Source organism: Cuculus canorus, chromosome 4, assembly GCF_017976375.1.
Source record: "Cuculus canorus isolate bCucCan1 chromosome 4, bCucCan1.pri, whole genome shotgun sequence".
Classification (NCBI taxonomy): domain Eukaryota; kingdom Metazoa; phylum Chordata; class Aves; order Cuculiformes; family Cuculidae; genus Cuculus; species Cuculus canorus.
In genome coordinates, this window is record NC_071404.1 from 65,126,362 (window position 1) to 65,149,121 (window position 22,760).

Sequence of the window (22,760 nt, forward strand, 5' to 3'; positions counted from 1 at the left end):
CTAGCCTGGGTTTGATTCTACACACTATGCCTGTTTAATTTTGTCAGACACCACAGCTTCTCATACACTTAGTCCATTATCACTATGAGAGGAGCTGTATCTAATGAGCATAAGCATAACGTTGTGCCAGTTAGCAGCTATTGGGTACTATAAAAATGGGACAGAGCTCTTTTCAAGTACAGTTATTTCAGGTACTCCACTATTCTGATATTCAGAGAAAACACATACACAGCTCACAGCAGATGCTGCTAGAAACAGCAGTGAGCACAGTCAGCTCCTATAAACAGCCTCATTTGTTTGGCTGTTATCCTCAGCCCTGCGCTCCTTTGAAAAGTGACCAAAGGGTGTAACTGCCATGCACAACACACACAATGAGCAAAGTAAACCACTATTTTCTATCCTCACCTGTGCCTTAAAAATGAGGTCTTATAGAATCTGCCTTCTCTAAAGAAAAGAAATTTAAAATTTAATTCCAATTGCAGAATTTGTATCTTAGTCATGAACCAGCCATGCCAGGTTAACCATATCAGACTTGCAGTCTGAAAGCTACACTCCCAACAATCCATAAACAGGATACTTAAAAAAACCCTAAACAATCCCAAACACACACAACTATTCCTTTTACCAGGTATGCACTAAATACCTTCTCATGGTGCCACAAAAACTTGTAGCCTCTTTCGTTAACCAGCCCTTCTAATATGCTCTCAAAAACCTCTGTAAGAGCTCAGAGTAAGAAAGGTTTTGGAAAGTAGGCACAGGCTACAGGGAAGGAGAAGTAGGAACGTCACAAAGAGTGTTCTGGTTCTGCCATTTGAAATACCAAAAGCAGACACAGAACATAATCCATAGATTATATATGTGAAATTCTGGAAATTAAAAGTGCCTAGCAGGTATGAGCCTAAAGAGGATATCATTGGTCTATCATTACTTTACATAGTATTCTTGAGGAAATTAAGCCAGCTTTTACTGACATACTACCTAGCACTTAAAAGTATATTGCATTCCATCTCTGGCAACTACGTCTTCAATAATGTATGCTACATCTCTGTTTTTTACTACTTATCATCATCAGAAACTTCAGATGATCAGAGAAACCTCAACCTTGCTTCTAGTGCTGCACGTCCAACCCATTACTCCTGTGTAAATAATAACCTCCACGCATGCAAGCTTTCACCCACAACTGTAAAATATTTGTGTTTCGGATGGATTTGAGAAAAAGACTTAAACATGTAAGGCAACATCTGGTATCTACGCATTCATCCAGCATGTGGAAGCCAGTCACAACCATGTTTTCCAAACTTGCGTGGCACTGAAAGGCACCATATGGAGATGACTAACAGTGTTATTCGGATTATGCGTTCAGCTAACTCAGTCTCCTACAAGGGCTGTTTCCCGTTTATGTGACAGGCATGTCACATTTTTCAGGCATGCCATATACAGTCGTAGAAATAATGAATTTTGACTGGGCTTTTTGCACATGGATTCTGCGTGAGGCTATGGTGATTTCCAGTGCAAGGAGACACAGTAATGTTTTACAAAACACAAGGGGTGACCAGAGCATGGAGAAAACCAAAGCAAAGGCCACATACTCTGCATATGCTTCCATCTGCCTTACTATTGAAGGAAAAACAGTGCAAGAGCACCCAGGGAGCTCTGAAACAACACTGAAAATAAGCACCACGCACAATGAGATCACTCACACAGTGATCAGGCAATCCTCACCCCCACGCTACTCCAATGCAGTGCTCACATGCAAGACAGCCTTCATGCATTTCAGCTGTGAAGATCCAGGTCTGACCAACACATTTGGGATCGCTCCATGTAAAAGCCATACCCCTGTCACCCACCTACAGCTGTTGGCATGGAAAAGAACATTCCCCTATACTTTCTCAAGTGACAGTAAGAAAATCTGGCTGTGAACACACCCCCTTGGTACTTCCTCAGCCAGCTGCTCTTCCTGTACCTGCTCCTCACTGGCTCAGCTCTGTCACCACTGCTGCCCCTCTCGCTCCCCCCAACAAGGCAGTTGCCGATGCCGTGCTGGCTTGAGTTTGTTTCTTAGGGTGACTGGGGCAGAGAAATGAAAGAAATTAGACTAAGAACAGTTTTCAGGTCTCTTCATCACCCTAACCAGTTTTGTTTATCATAAAAGCAACATCATGCACATGGCCAGTTGCAGGAGGGGAGGTGGTGGGGGGAAAATATTTGAAGCCACTACATTAAATCTACCTCTGAAAGAAGCTGAGGAAATCCATTGCCGTTGTGCACGCCTAACAGCACGGTCTGTAAAAAAAAATTAAAAATTCACCAAGTTCAATGAATCTTTTCTTGCCACTGTACACACATCTTCTTTTGCTTTGCTTCAATTGATTACTCAAAATACAAATCAATCTAGGGCTTGTGCGGTGCTAACATATTTCAAGAGCCAGAATGAGTGGCCCCTTACTCCAAGTATGCTCTGCTGAATTATGACTCCTTAAACTTGAGGCGGCAACTGCTTAAATTGCCACATGTGCCCATGGCAACATGCAGACATCCCAGTGCCTTTCTAGGAACTGTTTAAAGATGATCAGTTTCTATTAAGTTTAATGGTTTAATATTTTTATTGCAAGAGCACAAACAGAATCATAGAATCATACAATCACAGAATAGTTTGGGTTGGAAGGGACCTTAAAGATAATCTAGTTCCAATTCCCCTGCCATGGGCAGGGACACGTCCCACTAGATCAGGCTGCTCTGAAATAGCTGCTTTCTATCAACATAAGCTCAAACTAAGCCCTATTACTCTATCTGTTCAAACTTGCTCCTGTGACTTGGGGAAATCACAGGAACACTTAGCACAATGGCATTATTCCTGAAAGACCAAAAGCAATACAGTGGGTCAAAAAACAGATGGAGCACAATGCCCAGAATGTATTTCGAATTAGCGCCAAATCAATCATTACCAGTAGGGTTACAAAGAAACTCCACACCCAAATTAAAAGCTACCCCATGAAAGAGTATTTACAAAGCTTCTCTCTTGGCACAAGATAAAAATCCAGCTCCTGGAACCATAAGTCTTCAGAGCATGCAGATCAAGGTAGCTTCTTTCTGTAGTGCTTTAGGAAACAGCATGGACCAAATCCAAAACACACAAGGATCAAGCTGGTTTTGAGACATTTGTAAAGTTTGTTTGTAGTCAAACCACTGCCCGAGCCATGTTCAAAATGAAGCCATGGTTGGATCCAGTTTTTAAATAGTGCTGTTGCCAGCACTACGGCCTATGGTGATTCTGACTTGAGGAGACTGGTCCACGAGCTTGAAGAAATATCTGATGGGACAACAGCCATCTTCCAGTCTCCACATATATGTCTGAAAATGCTCAGGATCACCAATCCCAAAAGTATCAACAGAAGGCAGAAGCGAAGGGCTCAGAGATGAGGCAGACCCCGCTCTCCTGCCAAGAACGAAGTGCTCTGGGAAAACATGAACTCTTACTGCAGCACTACACAAATCGAGTCTCATTCTCCTGTTTGACTCGTTCTAAATTCAACTCAGTAATATAAAGGAATATAAAATCAGGAAGCTCGAAGTCATAACATAAGGAAGGATAAGGAAAGAAAAAGTTAGACCAGTTTTCTTCATATATAAAATAGGTGGGTTTTTTGTTTTTTTTTTTACATTTACAGGGATACGGGGGAAAGAAGACGCAACAGGAAAATCGGAATAGTTTTTAACAAGGCAAACTGTGGCATTCCCACCACGTCTTAGCAAGTGACCCCTCCACTTAAACCAAAGTCTTTGAGCAAGGAAAGCCTGCTTGGCAGGTGCAGACTCCTCTCTGTGATTCAGTTATAGCACATTTTATATTTACTACAATACAGAGTTGTAAGTGGCAGGTTTCTAACAGTACAACGAGAGACCTACTAGGAGGAGAGATCTTAAGTCCTGTCTGCAATCTGAAGCACATGAAGGTGCTCACTTCTTCAAGATTTACCTACAGCAAACTCCCCTAAGCTTTAAAGATTTCAAGTCTCTGATGAAATAGCAAGATCATGAAAAGATAATACAGAGTTTTCAACTCATATCTTAGCGGAAGGATGAAAAGTGGAAATTACAAACCAGTTCCTAAGGGAAAAATAGGAATCTGCACCCCTTAGAAAAAAAATTCTTACATTCCTGAAAGATGAGTGAATTAAATCCCAGATTATTGGACTGTTTGTAAAATTTGAGGGGATTGTTTAGTATTAGTTTTAATGACCTCAGCTACATATGACGAGTTAACATACACCGAGGACCCATATGCCATTTTTAGCTGTATCACGCCAAAGTAAAAACTCCCATCTTGTCCATTCACTGCAGCAGACCTTCTCATCTTTGTACACACATCAAGCCCAGGGGATGCTTACATTATAAACATTATTGGTGTTGCTTCTGTGCTTACAACAGGCATGATTAGGAGGCTGTCTCTCCATTGCAATTGCTTCATGAAAACCAATTCACCATACATCCCCGGAAGACGTAGCTGTTGCAGCTGAAGAGATCAACATCTCCCACAGCTGGGATGAGTGAAATAGGAGTCATACAAATGAAAGCCAGGCCCCAACCACACAGCTTCATTTGTCCTGCAGAGGTTTCACCTCTGAACAAATCACCAAGGCAAACGGTGAGTACAGGCTCTTCGTTCTACAAATGACACAAGCCTGCTGGGAGAGAGAGAGAGAGAGAGAGATATGACGAGAACCAGTGCAGGGCTTGCTTGTGAAGCTGAAGATGGCAGTCAGGGAACACAACCATTAATACAAAGCATGAGCACCCTGGCTGACAATTTCTGCCCTTTCAGTCAGATGTTAAACCAAGTGACATACTACTATAGAGAGGAAGGAAGGGAATGTTAACTAAAAACCTTTAAAACAGTAATCCCAACCAAAAGAGAAATCCAATAGCATGAACTTGTCTCAATTCACCTTCCTCTTCCAAAAAGCGTTTGAGACAGCAAGAGGTGAGATAGTGGTGCCTGTGAAGCATGCATATCTTTATGGGTGGGTTCCAGTGCCTCCAGCAATTCATAATTCTTATTTGCCTTTCTTCAAGCATTCAGTAGAGGGCTTTCTGTCAAACTAAAACATCCAGTGTCCAGCATGTATGAGAAAAGAATAAAACAAACAGCTATTTGCAAAATATGAAAAAAAAAAAGTAATCAAGAATATAGGAGTCAGGGAGGGAGGCTTAGGAAACAAAAAAGAATGTCCCCTAAAAGGATAACATGGCTGTCTCTCTTTGTTGAGCTGTTTAAGTCAAGGACAAAAGGGAACAGAGGAAAATAAGAGCCATTTTCACTTCTCTCCTGCATAGAATTACAAATGTATTTGAAGAAAATGAACTGTGAGATGATGCATGTAAAAAATATATTGCTTTACCATGACTGGTGATGGTAGAGTTATGTTGTATATTTAGGCATGCATCCAGAAAAAGGTGACTGCCAGTTCACGGTTATGAATCATGTATCTCAAGAGCAGAATAAGAGGCTACAGTGTGCTGAACAGAACAGACCAGCAGCAATTAATAAAGAGACCATCAAAACACAGCTAACTTCCAAGACGTCGATCAAGGATTTAAAGTATGGCAACAAAGGAAAAATGAAGGAGAAAGGCACACCAAGAAAGGGCCATATAAATTTCAGATATTTCTGCACTGATTTATTGTCTTCAAACAGTGATAGTCACAGAACCACATTCTTTGAGGCTAGAAAGAAAATTCCAGTTGTGAAAACACAGCTACAGTAGCAAGAGAAGTGATTTAGTAAGGGAATGGCTTTATCAAACTAGATAGCAAAACCAGGTTAGTGAGCATAAGAAGATCAGGACCATGATTTTGACTCAGGATATGTTGAAACATGAATTATTTCTCTCCAAACCTTCCTAAAACCACAAAAGTAACCATGACTACCTGTCTTATCTTTCATCAAGTCTTTTAAAGGTTCACCAGAGAATTTCAAATGGTTAAAAAGTCATCTCCACCTGGGGCAAGTTATTTTCTTTCTGGCACTTAAAAGCCAGAGCACAGATTCCAAAACACATTCAGGTCCATGGAAGTATTTGTCTCCACATCTACTGTTCACTGTTCTTCCTCAATTCTTTTTCCAAAACAGTAACCCATATCTTTTCAGTTTCTCCAAACAGGGACAATCTTGGCTTTTTACCTTGAAGCGGTGTCTTCTGTGTTTAACCCTGTTGTTCAGAAGACTAAACCCAGGAAACTATGGGTTTTGTTCAGAAGACTAGACCCAGGAAACTACAAATCCAAATAGGCAGCAGGGGCTCACCTGGTTACACAGTTGACACTGCAGGCTCCCTCCCAGCTTCTAGCTGTTACCATTCTCTGTATTGTGAAAGTTCAGCAAGAAGCTTTTCCTTCTGTCTTGTCCTGTGACTTCTGCAGGTTTATGACTCCAGCTCTCTGCAGTGGGGCAAATCAGTAAGAAATCTTCTCCAAGATGCTCAAAAAAAAGTCTTCAAAGAGCCTCAAGCTAGCAGTTGCCTCCTCCAAGGTAACTTCTGTCCTACCTTCCATTTTTTCTGCCTATTAGTCTCAGGTGTTACTCCAATCCACTCAGCTTATTTAATAAAGTGCAGCTGGGACACCTTGTGCCATCACATGAAGGTTCACTTGTTCCTTACACCTAATGTTTCCTCAATATAAACAAAAAGCCAGATAACAGACAAAGAAAATATTATGTACCCTGCACTTCAACAGTATCAATAGCATAGAAAAATTCACAACAGGAGGAACTCACTAAAACTGGAACCGTGCAGAAATCCCACTAAAAGTTTCTGAGACACTACAGAGCTAGTATTTTGATTTTAATCCCTGTTTAGGAAAAACAGAGAGGCAGTATAGCCCAAAGCATACAAGACACTAACATCCAAAAGCAGTCACAACATAAAACTGTCTCTTCTTATTCCAAAGCTATATCCAAGTTTACCAAAGCTTGCACAGGATCATCCAAATAAGAAAACACTCAAATAAAAACACTCTTAAGACTTGCATGATGGATGGTTACAGCACTGATAAAAAAAGTCACTGCCTCAGTGCTGCATTCCAAAAAAAAGGAAAGAAACTGTGGGAACAGCTGAGAATTAATGTAGCAGGGGCTGAAGATGATAAAAACAGAGACAGTGACTGAACAGCAAACAGCTTTCTTCTTTTCGGTCATCTTTAAATGTTACTTATTTTTAAGACTTACATTTCTGCTATGACTGCTTCTTTATGAAAAATATGTATTAAAATGAATTTAAAAAAAATGTTTTTGGAACTTAAAAATACAAAAAGTCACTGAGTTCTACTAAATACTTGAACATTATGGATTTCTCCCCCTTAGCAGAGGAAGAAGGGATAGTTTTAAAAATGTATACTGAACCAAACAATGGAATAAACTTAAAAAAAATATATGGGATTGACTAATTCTCTAAAAAGGGCTGTTATTCATTACAGTGACACACATGCATACATCTGGCTGAACACACACTCATCTCTGTTGCTCATCTTTCCCTCATGCTCCTATTAGTGTTGCATGGTCTGCAGGCACAGGCACTGGATCTCCAGTCAACCCCCAGTCTCTCAAACTCCACCATCCCAGCACCTGACAGACCTCTGGCAGCTGCCAAGGGACAGTCCTTTCTCACCTCTCCCCAGGGCAAAAGCAGATGTGTGGGAAAGGGAGCATGGAGGCTCCTCACTGTAGACACAGCAAAGAGCAGCAAGAGCTCACTGGCAATGCAACCTGAGCAAAATCTCTTCTCATACAGGTGTCATAGGTTGAAATCTCACAGAAACTTAGCTAAGCATCTAGGATACTTCAGTGTTACTGCATCCATTCTAATCTTGCCTGGCTAAAACAATCCTTCTGCCTAGACTACTCATTTATCTCACATACTTAGTTTAGTAGGGTTACTAACCTGTACTAATCATAAATGTCTAAGCTCAGCACATCTTCATTTCTAGCTGTTCCTCCTCCAAGACCATATCTCTTCTCTGGTTTGTTAAGAGTCTACTAAAAAGTGGACAAGACAAAGTTTTAATCAAATGTAAGCAATAACAACAGGTTTTATTCAAAACTTCCAGTAAAGAGGACTGACTAGTTTTGGAATAAAGGTACTTAGTATTACAGCTTAACGTGAATATAAAAGATCAAAGAGAAGAAAATAAACCAAGCAGTAAAAAAAAATAAAAATTAAAAATATATTTTTTTTTAATTTTGAAACAGACCCACACAGGGATTTCAAAGTCCTCCAAACAATTAACAGTTCCTCGGTTTGGCAAAACAAGATTCTCTTAAAAAATTAAAAGCCGCCTTCTGCTACATAAACTGTATAAAACCGGTCAATAGTTAAAGAGCACTCTGTACAATTTTGCCTTGAAATACATAGAGCTGCAGCCATCAAACTGCAGGAATTAATCATTTTGTCCTCTTCACGGGTAAAAGGATTAACCACCTGCGCAATTGTTTTCAGGGAAAACAAAGAGGCAAAAATAGTCAGAATTAACAAGATGAAGCCACTATAAAAATGAAATGCACAGCAAAACTCAGACCTCAGTTTAAACTAACAAGCTATGTGTACAATATATTCTACATTTCAGTTGTCATATTGCCTTCCCATTCCCACCTCCCCCCATTCAAGTAGTCCCAATTCCTTTATGGTCTAAATCTAATTAATTTCTAGACTTTCAAATACACCGTACATACATTTAGCAAAAAACATACCTAACATTCTTACAGCAGTATGGTCAGGACACGATTTCAAAGATTACTACACAGTTATTGAGATTAAATCTTATGACTGTTTTTTTCTTTCAAAGAGAACAGCAACCATCAGCTTAGACAAACGGTTTAAAATGTACTCCAGAGAGCCTGCAAAAAGCAGGCTTCACCAACATCGGCGCTCAGCCCCAGAGGACACAGGGGAAAACAGAGAGCACTGAATGTAAGGAAGAAAGAGAATCTCAGAGTGCCAGCTACAGGAAGATCCTTTGGGAAGTCGGTCCAACAGATTGTAGGTTTGGCTCAGTCATTGTTGTTGCACTAAGCCCTGCAAATCAACTTTACAAGAGTACGTTACAATGTAAACTAAAATTCTTAATACCAACAGTATGTCAAAGAGGGTTGTGGGGTTGGTTTATTTTCTGAATCCAACAGTTGGTCACAGAAGTCAAGTATTTTCATGGCTCTTTTTCAGCTGTTGCCAGTTCAGGGTAAGGGGAGGGGGGAGTAAAAATGTGTGTGTCTGACTCATACGTCCTTCAAGTACATGCAAGGCTCAGTTGTTTCCAAAATGCACGATCTTGGGACCTTTTAAGACACTGAAGAAATAGGATTATGAGGAGAGCCCATCTGAGTAAGTACTTTATCCAGCCACTGAAGGGGACCATGAAGGTGTATCTCTATCCAGCATGGAGTGCTTGTTACATCCTGACGGTGATATTCGGCTCCCCAACCCTGGAAACAGAATTATAAGTTGGGAAAGAAGAAAATCACCTTGTTTTATAATATCAAGTACATGAGAAGCATACTTCAATCACTGTTTTTCTTACCAAAATACTTTAGTTTTCAACAGTCATTATCAGCATGGTAGCATAACAGCCTTGATGCAACAACTATCATCACATTTCAAGAAACAAATACGAACTTAAAAAAAAAAAGATTAAATTCTGAGGAAGTGTCATTTTGAGATCTCTTGATCTACTGGAATGGAAGTCTTTAAACCCTTACAGACATAACCTGTGGCAGTGCAAAATTTCCCCACACCACGCAGCCAGATGATGTCCCAATAAAGCCTCTAAAAAGGGGGATAATCAAGTCTTTTCTGCCAAGACCAAAACCAGAACAAACTAGGGAGAAATGCTACCAAACAGATCAACAAATTAAAAAATGAGGTTATAGGCTGACATTATGGAAGTGAGGGTGAGGCATCTGTCTGTCAAGAACCAAAGTATCTTTTGCAGGATGGACACAATAAACTGAGCAGTAAGTCAGAAACATGTCTCTTTGGATAAGAAGGGCATGATCATTCCCCAGCAGGTTATTTTCAGGTTAAGAGAAAGCAGGTTTTGTTTCAGCTCATACCTGATTCCATTACAGTAATTACCAAAGATATAAGCATTAAAAACCTTTAAACAGCATTCAAAATCATTTTGTAAGTGAACCACTTTTGTGGCAGGTCCGGAGAAAAGTCTAAGACAACTGCAGGTACAGTTTGCTCTGCTCTGTGTTAACCCCTAGTGAAGGAACTACCCAGCTCTCAACACAGGTGGCAGCAGCTCTAAACACTGTGCAGTGCAACATCCTATATACAGGAGGTCCTGTGCAACTGTTCAGGCCACACTGCTGTAAAACTACAGGCTGCAGAGCTACAAATAACCTATTCCATTTTAGGAAAGTCTGTCCTAGCACATCTGGAAGTTGCTACCCTTCTATCAAGAACAGCACTCCAGCATACTACCATTTGCATTTGACTGCCTTCATATATGTCACCAGCCCTTCTACATCAGTACCCATGGTGACACTCACAGCCACATCACAGATCTTGACTTTGCATGCACCCCTAGAATAGGAAGGGGTGCATTATTCTAAATAATTACTGCAGCTCCTAATTTGGGAGCTGCTGATCAGGACAGGTTTAAAGGACTATGCTATCTACAATCCTACAACTGCTATAATGACTACACTGCTGTCCCAGCTCAGCTGGGAACATGAGCGTGAAGTTCAGCTGGGCCTCTTACAGGACAGGAGATAGCACAGACCACAACGGTTTGGCAAAATAAAGGGGCAAAAGCTGATGCTACCCAGTGAATTGGTGGCTTTTCCACTTTTCGGCTAAGTAATTAATTATTCGATTATTTTCAAAACTTACTTGTATTGTATTTTGCCATACTGCACAAAATTAGAAAGACAAGCCCTGTAATTCCAGAGTAATTATGCAAATAATTCTATATATATACACACAGACTATCTACACACACGTTAAATAGAAGAATTCAACTGAAACACTAAAAATGAAATTAAAATACTTAAGACATGATAGAGATGCTTCACAAATTACTATAGACTTATGTGAAGAAACACCTTCTGCAAGTCACCTCAAGCTCTCAAAGTACGTGCATCAGATGGATTTTTTGTCCACAAAGACAACTTTGTTTCTTTAACACCTGTCTTACACTTAAACTTTATTCTGTACAGGTCAGTGGAGGGAGGCACTGGACCATTCAAAATCACTACATTAAGAAAAAAAAGTATTATCCTTGCAAAATAATCTCAAGGAAGTCTTCACATACCTTTACAAAACTCATACGGAGAGTGCACATCTTGGTAAGCTCATACACTGTCTCAAAGCCATGGTTCACTGACTGAGCCAAAAGCTGAGCAAACTCTTGATTATTGAAAATCTTCAGACTGCAGCCACTGGGGATTTTGCAGACCGTGGTGGGATGGAACCCATGATGGTAGTTGCAATTCCGACTTTGCACAAAAATACTGCTGTCACTAAGACATTCAGCATACACTTCCCCACCAACATAATAGAGATGAACACCTGTGAGGAGAAGGATGACATAAGGAGATTGGATTAATTCACATTACGTATCAATTTTTATGCTCTTGTCTTCACAGTGATGTTTCTGCTTAGAGATAAACATTAACTGCATATCAGACCATCACCTATCTGTATTGAAACTTGATTTTTACCTCTCTGTTTCATCAGCAAGCAATTTGAAAGGTGCGTACGTATGTATAAATATGGAAAATGAGTAATTTCTGCATTTTAACATGTGTATTCAACAACTATAAAGCAGCAAGCACTGCAGTACATCACATGGCTTGCCCACTTGAACTTTTTCTCATTATTTATGTAAACCAATAATTGGGAATGCAAGAGGAGAGAGTAGAAACCTACTGATTTGTAGATAAGAAAGTAGCCCTGAGCTGGATTATCTGGAAAAGTTCTGAAAGCTGTTTCGGGTAGTATGAGTTTTTTCAGCTTGCTTTAATTCCAGAAAGCTAGGAACAGAAAATGACCCTTATATTCCTCAGATCTATCTGTCAAATGAGGGTACACACCAATTTTGTAGTCCTTTCCCCTTCTACTGCCTGCTCCCCCCGATGGAAGAAAGCCCTGAAGAGCAACACAGACAAGGGATCCTTTGTGGAGATTTGCTGTCAGTAAGTAGAACTCAATCCCAAAGGCTTTGAAAAAGCAAGAATATGTGCCTTTTGTATTTAAAAGGATTATGCACTGTTTAAACCTTTCACCTCCCACAATGCCACGAGCCAGAGAAGCAAACAGACAGAACTTAAAAACTAAACTGAAGTCCAACCAGAAATCCTTGACTGTGGTCTGTCTTGTCAGATTTTGTCACTGACTATGCCTGTACCTGTGTGGGCAAATATATACTCCCACCTTAACTTTCAAAACATTCATGGCTATGCCTTCAAGTTTGGGATTTACTCTTCAAAGTCTAACAGTTCTGCATCATCATCAGTTATACATATTTACTTATTCCACAGCATCCTTGTCTCTTCTACCCTCTGCTTTGGTACACATGCTTCAGTTAAGTGCTTCAGCAGAACTCTGCTTGCAGCTGCGTTACTTTTAACACAAAAACGAATGAGGTGTTAAATAAATATCCTGATACATGGTAAGATGGATGGGGAGTAAAAGAAGGAAGAAGTATTAGGACTTGAGTGGCACAGCATAGGTGTGATGTAATGCTGAGAGCTGCACAATCCCTCACGTAGAGAAAGGCTCTCCAGACCAAGGACTCAGTCTTGAAGACCTGACAGTTCTCTTCAGTTTCAATTCTTTTCTCCTCTAAGGAGGAGGAATATACTTCATCAATTGGCACTTACAACATACACGCTACTGTTTGGGCATGCTGAATGCTCAAATGTCACAGAAAATTTAAAGTTTACTAATAACATAAACACCTAGAAAATATGTCTGTTGGGAATGCCCCACTTGCAGGGTAACAGTAGTTTTTACCTGTCATTTGCATTATAGGCGAGTTTTCAGAAAAAAAGCACTATATTAAGTCAGACAAAAACCAGAAGCTTTTCTGTTCTGCAGGACACTGACACAGCTATAGATGAGAAGCATAAAATTCCCACTGAAGGAATCAACACCAGCCTGAAAAATGCATTTGGAACTGTTTTAGTAGGTTGTCTCTCTAAATACATGTTAGGATAGCTAATTTATGTTGGAACTGAGGCTAGCTAAAAATCTGGTGCCAAGAACTATAATTTGGGTTTTCACATACACCAATAATCAAAATAAATCAAGACATTTCATTAGACAAACTGCCTTAAGCTCTCTTTCTAATTAAGATTATGATAGCCTTTGGGCAATTAAAAATTGATTAAGGGTAAAAGTTTCCTGTAATTACACACCAGGTAAGAACAATACTTTGCTTGTAAGACCTGGCCAGAATATTATATATTTACCAACACAAGCACTTATCACATGCACTTGGGAAGACCAGCCTGCTCTTGAGGCAAGTGGCCCATGTTGTCACATCTAGGGAAAATGTCCCTCACAACAAATGCAGGCAAAGGTCCAAAACTCACCTTTGCCAATATGCCGCCTGGTGTTCTCAATGGTGGAGTTGCGGTTAACATTCGAGAGCAGCCCCAGGCAAAATCTGTTCTTGTTGTTTGAAGGATCAGTGAAGCCATCCACCAGGATGCTGGTGGAAGAAGCGTGGAATGCCTCCCCAACGCGATTATTCAGCTCATAGTAGACAATGGAGCACCAGTGCTTCGGCTCTTCATAAGCAACTGCCTGAACATCTAGAAATCAATAATGGAAAAGTGACAATCTAATGGCACTGGAATGTTTGAGATGCAAAGATTCATAAAACTGCAGATTTTGGCCAAAGATGACTGAAAGATGAGCTGGATAAGCAACTGCAGCTAAATGAAGGCTCTTCTATCATCAGTTATTTTTTAGCTTTTCATGGCCACAGACATCAAACAGAATAATTTCACCTCAACTTTACTTCCACAAGACTCACAAGAGACAAAGGTCAAAGCTAGATACCAACAGAAAAGCACAGGAAGGTCCCGGGTACCTACCAAGCAATGCCCTAATATCCCTGCCGCACTTTCTACAACATGCTACGATGTGGGCTCAGACAGAAGAGAAACGCTGCGTTATTATACAGCTCAGCTTTCTTCCCGATTTAGTAAATGAACTTGTACTTCAGTTCATTTTACTGAGCTACCAAATTACAGGTCACCTCTGTGCTTACCGCAAAGTTGTATAGTGACAGGGAGAAAGGGCATCACATGAATGCGCAAAAGACCATTTGTAAAGTTGGATACCAAGAAGTATAGCAAGGTAGCTTAAGTACACAGTCAGCAGATCAATCTTTCAGCACTCAAGGAGTGCACAAATCTTTCTCCTGGGCTTCTTCAGGGAAGGGCAGGAGACTTTAAAAACTAAGAGAGATTGATGTTTATTTGCAGAACACGAATGAAGCACATCTTCCATATCAATAGATACTGCTTGGGACTGGAGGCTGAACAAGGGCATAATGCACAGGATCCTAACTGTTATGCTGGGCCAAAGAGCAGATGAAATGAGGAAGATATTATTTAATAAGAATCTTTTATCCACTAAGGGCTACAGAATGCAAAATCTGCTACTGTTCATTACAAAAAAAATTTCTTGTTGAGTAATAGCAAGGATTGCTTAGAACATTATTTTCCAGACTGGTAACAAGAAGCTTCTCCTCAGCAGCTCCTAACTGAAGCTAGGAATTGCACAGAATGCCAACAGGAAATTCCTGGTTCATAACTTCTACCCATCAGGCTCTAGAAACACATGGAAGGCTTGAGGTAACAGTTGTGACTGTGCACAGGGAAAAATTTCTTCAGATGACATTGAAAATCTTTACCAAAGGGCTTCCCAGTGGGTGTCCAATAACAGCATAGTCTTCTTCAGATATCTGCACCCACTGCACATTCTTTCAAGTGCCAAATACAGCTACAAATTATTAAACTGCCTCCAAATAAAGGAGGCTAGTGAAGGGATGTGGTTGCTTTATGTGGTTTCTTTTAAATGACGGAGACTCTTTCACTGCTAAGCCTAGCACAGTTGGATATACTGCTAAGATACCAACTTTGCAGATTAAAGCTCCAACAACAGGTCAAAGTGCTAAAATGAGAATCAGGCTGGTATTACAGAAAAACTTGTTTCTCTGGCCAGAGGCTTCCTTCCATCAGCTCCAAGTCTTTACTGAAATCAGCCAACTATGACCACTGTTCATATTTTCCTTTGTTCACAGATCATATCACTATTGAGTTCTCTGACATGTGCAAAGCACAAAACAAAAAGTGCCCCCCCTTGTCCAGCAGCACATAGCGGATACAAAAGGTGGCAAATAATCAAAAGCAAGATAACACATCCTACATCACTGGTCAAAACTTTGGAGCGCAGTGTTTACTGCTGACCAATGACTTGCTTAAAACACCAGTAAAAAGGAGCTAATATTTTCCTAGCACTTTCTATCCTTTTACGTCACTGTAAGCCTCCCCTCCAAAAAAAAAAAAAAAAGAAGCAATCATTAATTATTAGTAAGAGGTTACCACACTTTTAATTCCCATGAAGATGCCAGCGATTATCAAAGCTGCAGCTTTGCCCCAGTTCTCAAAGTCAGGAAGAAATCTTGCCAGCTGGCCATTCTTCCAGAATGAATCATATCTCTCTCACACAGATTTCATACTAACTTCCTTACATTTGCTTTAAGTAATGCAGAGCAGGTGCGTTTGGTCTCTCTATTCCCAGCATGGGCCAACAATGGAAATTACCCAACTTCATTGACAGGATGCAGCTTGTTAAATCAAATCTCTCAAGAGTAACAAATCACCACAAAGAACATGCTTCTAAAAAGTTTGACAAAAAGTGCTGCAGCAAGCTCACAGTAAAAAACTCTTCTTTAGAAAAAATAATCTGCTGCAGGTTGTAAAAGCAGTGCAACTCTGATATAAGAATAATAAACACACGAAGGCACACGGAAGCAAGGTTTTTTGGTTTAGTTTTTTTTTTTTTTTTTAAATCCACTGAAAGAGATGAAAATCCACTGTACTAAACTGTTAGGAGAGAAGAATACTAATAGACACAATTTTTACTTTTAAAAAGTTGAGTGTTAAAAAGCAAGAAGCAAAATGTAGACACTTTTCACTTTATCAGCTCTCATGTAATAGAGGAATTCTAGAGTACTCGTGTATTTTGTGAGAGGGACAAAATCTGCAGTTAGGCATAAACATTGATAAATGTACATTGGCCCAACAAGGACTCTCCATAGGAGTGTATGGGATCAGCAAAAAGTGGAAATGCTACAGATGGGGTTTATCACATGCAAAACTCATTCCACACAGAGAGTAAATAGGTTAGCACAAAAGCTATCCTTAATTGTTTTAAGAGGGCAAATACATTTCCTGAAACCAGACATTAAGCTTAGCAACAAAACAAGTAAAAATAAATAAATAAATTCAAACAACAGTTAAATTGTTCGTATGCCTGTGATCTTGATAATCATTCTGGCACAGCATCCAGCTTGCTGCTCTTTCTTGGCATGGGTCACAACTGTGTAAGCTTATGTTCTCTAAAAGAGCTATTTCTCACAACGTGATGAATGCACTAAATCCTTTACTCAGCAGTCATGGCTGGCTGCAAAGGCTTTTAAAAAGCAACGTGTAAGAAGATGTCTGTGTCACAGGACATAAAGCAATAGGGTTGTTGTGGTTTTTTTAATACAGATTTTCAAGTCTGTAACAATGCCACACCTCAGGCAGACAGCTCGAAATTCTGAATCAAGTGCTATCACTACATGACTCAGAGATAAAACAAAAATGGGAAGAAAGAGCGGAAAAAACACAAAATACAAAAAAAACTCAAATGCCCTTATGGCCACAAGAAGAGTAAGTTATTAAAAGCAAAGCATACTCTTTAAGAACCAAAATTTAGAACTCAGGACAAAAACATAACAAGAAAAGACAATCTTATGAGATGTGCTGTCTCAGAGGAAAAAATACATACATTCCAGCTGCCTATGTAAAAATGTCTCTGGGCATTTACATAACTAACAGTATCAGCATTCATCCTCTGATCAAGTCTTTGCTTGGAGAGCAATGGTACTTGACCAACAGTAATGTCATCCACAGTTCAGTAGACTTCATATAGTATTAACTGCATTGTTCCAATAAATCAATGTAATCATAAGAAAGAGATTCCTTTCTTTGCACACATGTAATTTCAGCATCATGCACATAAGAGTGCAGCATCATAAGAATTCTTTCTGTTCAGTGACTAGTGGAAGTGCCAGATACAAAATGTAAAATTACTTTGGTCCTCTGAGTTGCTTAGGAGTAACAAAGTAAAAATGTGAAATGTATGGGGGTTTTTAAAGAGTCATGTGATAGCCTCTTGTCCTAAATCAATATTTACAATTATAAATTTTTATATCCAGATTTACTATTCCATCCCTTACAACAACAGAAAGAAATTACATGGCTGTTGTTTTTTTTTAATTTTCTACAGCTAAACATTTTCCATAAGCAACATACTTTCAAAACAAAAACTCAGTTATTAAAAGTAAGTTCTGAAAATTCTTTACTCTTGAGAAGCAAAGCAGAAGATAAGAAGAAAATGTTTTTACCTCCCCGGTGTATGTCATGAGGAATTGTGGGTGCCATCATGTTGGTATCCATTGGCTGGGAAGTATCGTGTGTCATCTGCTCTTCCGGAGGCAGGTAAGCAGGAGGGGGAGTATCAGCTAAATATAGAAAAGGCAAAGATACACTAGTCCTTTCTTCTCTTTAAAGTATATACACATACCCACATAAACAGTTTTAGCCTGGAAATGCTTCCAGCCTGACTCAGCTATAAACTTCCACCCACCAGAAATCTGAGAAAGCAATCATGGACCTTGAAGCAGGAAAGCAAAGAATTACCGTGCATATTAAGCACAACTGCCATAAAACCAAGTCATTTCCCCCCTCAATCAAGGCACAGAAGAAAGCTCAGCCATGTTTCCAGCCCATGTTTTTTGCAGGTTGGAAATACCATATAGACATTAAGGCACAAATAGGTTTGAGGACCAGGCCAGGCATAGATATGGAATAAGGTAAACATGAACAGAAGCTGAAGCAGAAAATTTTCAGTTCTAATTTTTCTGTTTGCAACATGATTCTATCAGTAAAGTATGCAAACATCCCAGTTACATCCAGGAACTTACTGTTCTCATTGTGAAGTATTAGCTTTATTTCCTTAGATTGGGAACACTAGAAAATGCTTGTGAACACAAATTCTACAGAAGTCGTCATGTGGGCCTGGAATTTATCTGTCAAATATCTTACTGGCTGTACTGCCCTGTTCAGGATTGAATCACTAGCATGAAACTAGCCCACACACAACGACCATACTCACTCACACACTGCTTTCAGCCCTGTTTGAAGCATCCCAGACAGGCTCTTATGTTGCCCTTCAGCTGCCTATTTCTCTTCTGGGAAAGCTTCCCAAATAGCTTCTTAGAAGGTGCAGGAAGTTGCCAGTATCACCATTTCCCAATACAACAGACAACACTCTCCTCCAAACAAATTGCACAGAGGTATAAGGAAAAGAGAAACCTCTGCCTGATCCCTGCAATCTTTCACTGCAACACCTGAGATTAGATTGCCAGTCTGCTATCTCTGGTGAACACGGCTGCTGCTCATCCTACGTTTACTTCCATTACCAAGAACATGGATTGCAAACCACCATAGCAAATAATCACAGGGGCCTCCAAAATCCTGAAAACCAAATTAGCATCAACAAAAGGCAGGCAAATCACACCACTGCTTTGTAAATGCTGTTTTTTGTTGGGTGGAGGGGTTTTTTGGGGGAGTGAGGAGGGGGATGTCATGTTTTGTTTTAAGAAAACATGTTCATGAAATCCATACCTGTTTATTGTTTAAGTGATATTCTGTTGAGAGCTTTACATCTAATGCTGACAGGTACATTGCTAATTCCTTTACTTGGATACCCTCAGCTGGTATCCAAGAACAGCAGAGAAAGATAGAGATGACAACAGGACTGCATTAAAAGCTTAATAGTCTGCACTGGAGTTTAAGTCTTATGTTTTGCTAAGTTTTAAATGTTTGTGTGTGAGCAAACGTGATGTTGGTGATGCATAGACAGGAAAAGAAATCGTAAGGCCACCGGCAACAAGCCAGTCAGTACCTAGGAAGGTTTCAGGATCTCTGGATAACTGCTTTGCTCCTTTTTTTAGCATTTTCCAGAAGTCAGCCTCTTACCCCATTAGTGCAAGACAGACAACTGTTCAGAGCTAAGCATCAAGGACATCAGTATCTTGACCTCTCCTCTAATTCAATTTTTTAACTGCAGCTGCTGACTTGTCTCTACAGGCATGCGAGGCAGAACAGACCCCTGAAAGGTCAAGTGAACTTCCACAAGCCAGTGTTCAGGAGGACTTTGTTAGAGAAGCCTTTATCTCCACTGCAACAGCTACAACCACACCAATCACATTTTTTTTTATGAAATGGGAAGGAAAGACAGCTGGTTCTGCAGTAACTTCACATTTTTTTAGAAAAACAAATACAAACTCTCTTTCCTTTCCTTCTGTCTCTACAAATCTAGTAGCCTTCACTCATGAGAGAAAAAATTTAAAGAGAAGCCACTATCAGCAGCAGAAATCTATGGAAGTTAATGTAATAGAAAACAGATTTTCACAAGTCTGCCACTTTGTTTACACACACCCTATCCCCAGCCCCCAAGGAACACATGCAAACAGAACATCAGTAAGCATTTATATGGAGTCCTCCTAGAATTTAGATGAAGAAGTCTGTCAGACGGCTTCTGCAGTATTTTTTCCATCTGCATGTGAAGACCAAAACCAGACAGCTTCATAGAATTTTCTACAGACATCAGTCAAAGAAAGGTTGTTATTGCTTGGATTTTAGGAAGTAAAATAGCCAGTAGATTTCTTTTCAGGTCCTTAAGGAACTACGTTTCAGATGTAGTATATTTGTTTCATGAAATTACATCATTATGTGAAGAAGTTTCATCATCAAGTAGCAGTAGCATGATCCCCTTGAGAAACATCCTTCTTCTGCAGAACGAAAGCCTTGTGTTTATGATGCTCTCTTTCCTGAGCAAGGATGATCTATAGTGTTCCACTTCTTGCACAATGAACCTGCTTTGAAACTGTTTAACTGGTTCTCAAAACAGTTTGAATCCCGCTTGCTAGTCTAGAAGAGTTTTACAATGCTTTAACTGTTTGAAAGAGGCACAACATTAAAACCCTTAACACAATCACCAGACAAAGCAATTACATAGTCTTTATTACATTTCATTTCTCAGCTCGCTATTGATCACAAGCGTTGGCTGATAACTTGGTATTACTAAGCAAAAAGACCGTGACATCCAACTACCTTCTCCCTTCTGAAGGGGAACAATAAGTTGACCATACCTGGCATCTGGAAAGGACTTCCCGGATCTGAGCTGGCTGGAGAATGCGGGTAGGTGCTACTGCTGCTTCCAGGTGAGTTTGGATAGCTGCTGTTGGGCGAGTGGGGGAACGGGTGGCTATTGGGTTGCTGAAAAGAGTCCGGGAAAGTAGCGTTGTGCGGCATGTGGGGCTCATTTTGTCCCAGGTTGCGGAATTGGGCCAAGAGGCTGTGCTGAGGGTTGTACTCGCTGTGCCTTGGAACCAGCACCGGAGGAAGGACTAGAAAGGGAGAAAGAGTGAAAAGCCACAGCATTAGAAACTCAGTTCTAAAGAAGTAGGCTATACAGGAGGAAAAATACATTCTTCCTCCCCCAGGGCAAATTCACATCTGTCTTAAAAACAAGGTAGTCAAATCGAAGAGTGCATGTCTAAGCAAGAACTCTTTTTCTTACACCTGGTTATTGCATAGCTTGAATTCATAGTGATAGTGCTGGTTTGCCAGATGGGAACTTGGTATCACAGAGGGCCAGGGAAAAAACACCAAGAAAAAACTACAATTCTGCCTTTTAGTTTTGTTCACACAAAGAAATGCTGGGAAGTAGGTGCATTATAATGCTGACATGCAGTTTGTTTAGCTGCACTTGTGATCCTGCTAATCACATAACAGCCTGTAGCCCCAAACCTTGTGAATAAGGACAGATATTTTTTCTGAAGACAATACTAACACTAATATGCCTTGAATTCAGCCTAGTCCCAACAGCTGTGATTTTATTTTTAACCTAGACTATGTTCTTGCAAGTTAGTATTAGAACAATTAACTCTTTAAGTCAGTTTACAAAATGTGCAATTTAGACAAAATTATGTAGTTAAAAAAACCCCAACCGAGCAGCAGTCGAGCTCCAAACTATGCGCTACTATGGGGTTAGAGAAACACACATCAGAAAGTACTTGTCTCACCACACTCTCAAGGCCTCCTCACCAGCAGAAAACAAAGGTCTCTTTTTGACGGAGAATATGAACATGATACTAGATACATTAAGATAAAAGAATCAGTTCTTCTTCCAGTGCTTCAGCTTCTACCTTTTAATACCTCACAGCCCATGCTACTCAAAGGCTTAAAAGCTAATCTTGTTACAGATTGAGATTTTTGGGTTATGGGGGAAGAGGAGAAGCAAGGGCAGGGAAAGAGAGTTCTATTTCACTTCCACATCTTTGTGCACAAACAAGTTATTCCTCTGCACATCTGCCCCCCTTCAGCACCTTCTTTTTCCAGCTCCACGGTCGAGCAGCACTGAAGAACCACCCCAGGATAGTCTCCTTCAAAGAGAAGGTGCCAAAACCCCACAAAAAATAGTGAAAGCAAGGCAGGCTACCATCCCTTCTTCCCAAGTCTCCTGCCCTGTCCCCAACACCTGGTGAGCACACAGAAGAGGAACAGGAGCATGTGTTCATCACAAACCTATACGGACATAACTATCACTCAGGTTAAGAAAACTGTTTGGAGACAGCTGCTTCACCAAAAGGCTGAATTACAAACTTAACCGCAAAAAAAACCATCTTCTTGCCAAGAAAACAGGCTCTTCCAAGACACTGGGACATTTTCACTCTCCCAGCATTTTGCTCACACAGAAACACTTGGATACTTATCTGAGTGTCCGGGAGTCCAAGAGTACCAGGACATAGTTTGACGCACAGACCAAGCCTGATGTCTAGGTCCACGTTTAAAATGGATACAAAAGGATGCCACACACAAAACTCACTCTATTCCTAAAACACGTCTCAGATTAACTAGAAAACAAAAAAAGCAGGTTTCCATTGCTCTTTTTTTTGGCATATGCCTCAGAGAGAAATTAAGCCACCGGATTTTTGCCCGCCAGTGGCAGTAATGCATAAAAAGTTTAATCCCTGGAATTTTCCTTGAACATACACTGGGGGAAAAAAAAAAACCAAACCAAACCTCACTACTGACACTAAGGCTGCCTGTTAAGAGCCATAAGCAGGTTTTAAAGATTTAATCTGATGCCTCACTTTCTTAGAGTAGTCTCACTGAGATTACAACAGATCTCTAATCTGAGGTAGATGTCACTACAAAGGTTCATTTAGATGTGAAAACTCTAATCAATTCTACTTTACAAGGAATGCATGAAGTTCCTTATTACAGCATTTTCTGACACAATACACATTCATCTACCAGTCTCTGGAAGCTCTCAATTGCAAAACACCCCAGGAAGCTGCATCTCCCTCGGCTGTGCAGACTGTGCCTTGCCTCTAATGCAATCATT

The 22,760-nt window shown here is 40.2% G+C and overlaps 1 protein-coding gene across 4 annotated transcripts in view; it reads right to left on the minus strand.

Annotated features, from left to right (window-relative positions):
* Positions 1 to 2,637: 2,637 nt before the first annotated feature.
* SMAD1 (SMAD family member 1) overlaps positions 2,638 to 22,760 on the minus strand; it is a 56,618-nt gene continuing 36,495 nt past the window's right edge. For 3 of the 4 annotated variants that reach the window (XM_054065142.1, XM_054065140.1, XM_054065143.1), the window contains 5 exons: positions 20,500 to 20,757; positions 17,689 to 17,805; positions 13,595 to 13,816; positions 11,311 to 11,567; positions 4,396 to 9,475 (listed from right to left, as the gene is read on the minus strand). In XM_054065142.1, coding sequence (XP_053921117.1) covers positions 9,332 to 9,475; positions 11,311 to 11,567; positions 13,595 to 13,816; positions 17,689 to 17,805; positions 20,500 to 20,757 — 998 coding nt within the window. In that variant the 3' untranslated portion in view covers positions 4,396 to 9,331. Of the gene's footprint in view, positions 9,476 to 11,310; positions 11,568 to 13,594; positions 13,817 to 17,688; positions 17,806 to 20,499; positions 20,758 to 22,760 lie in introns of all 4 variants that reach the window. The other variant, XM_054065141.1, reaches the window with a different exon arrangement.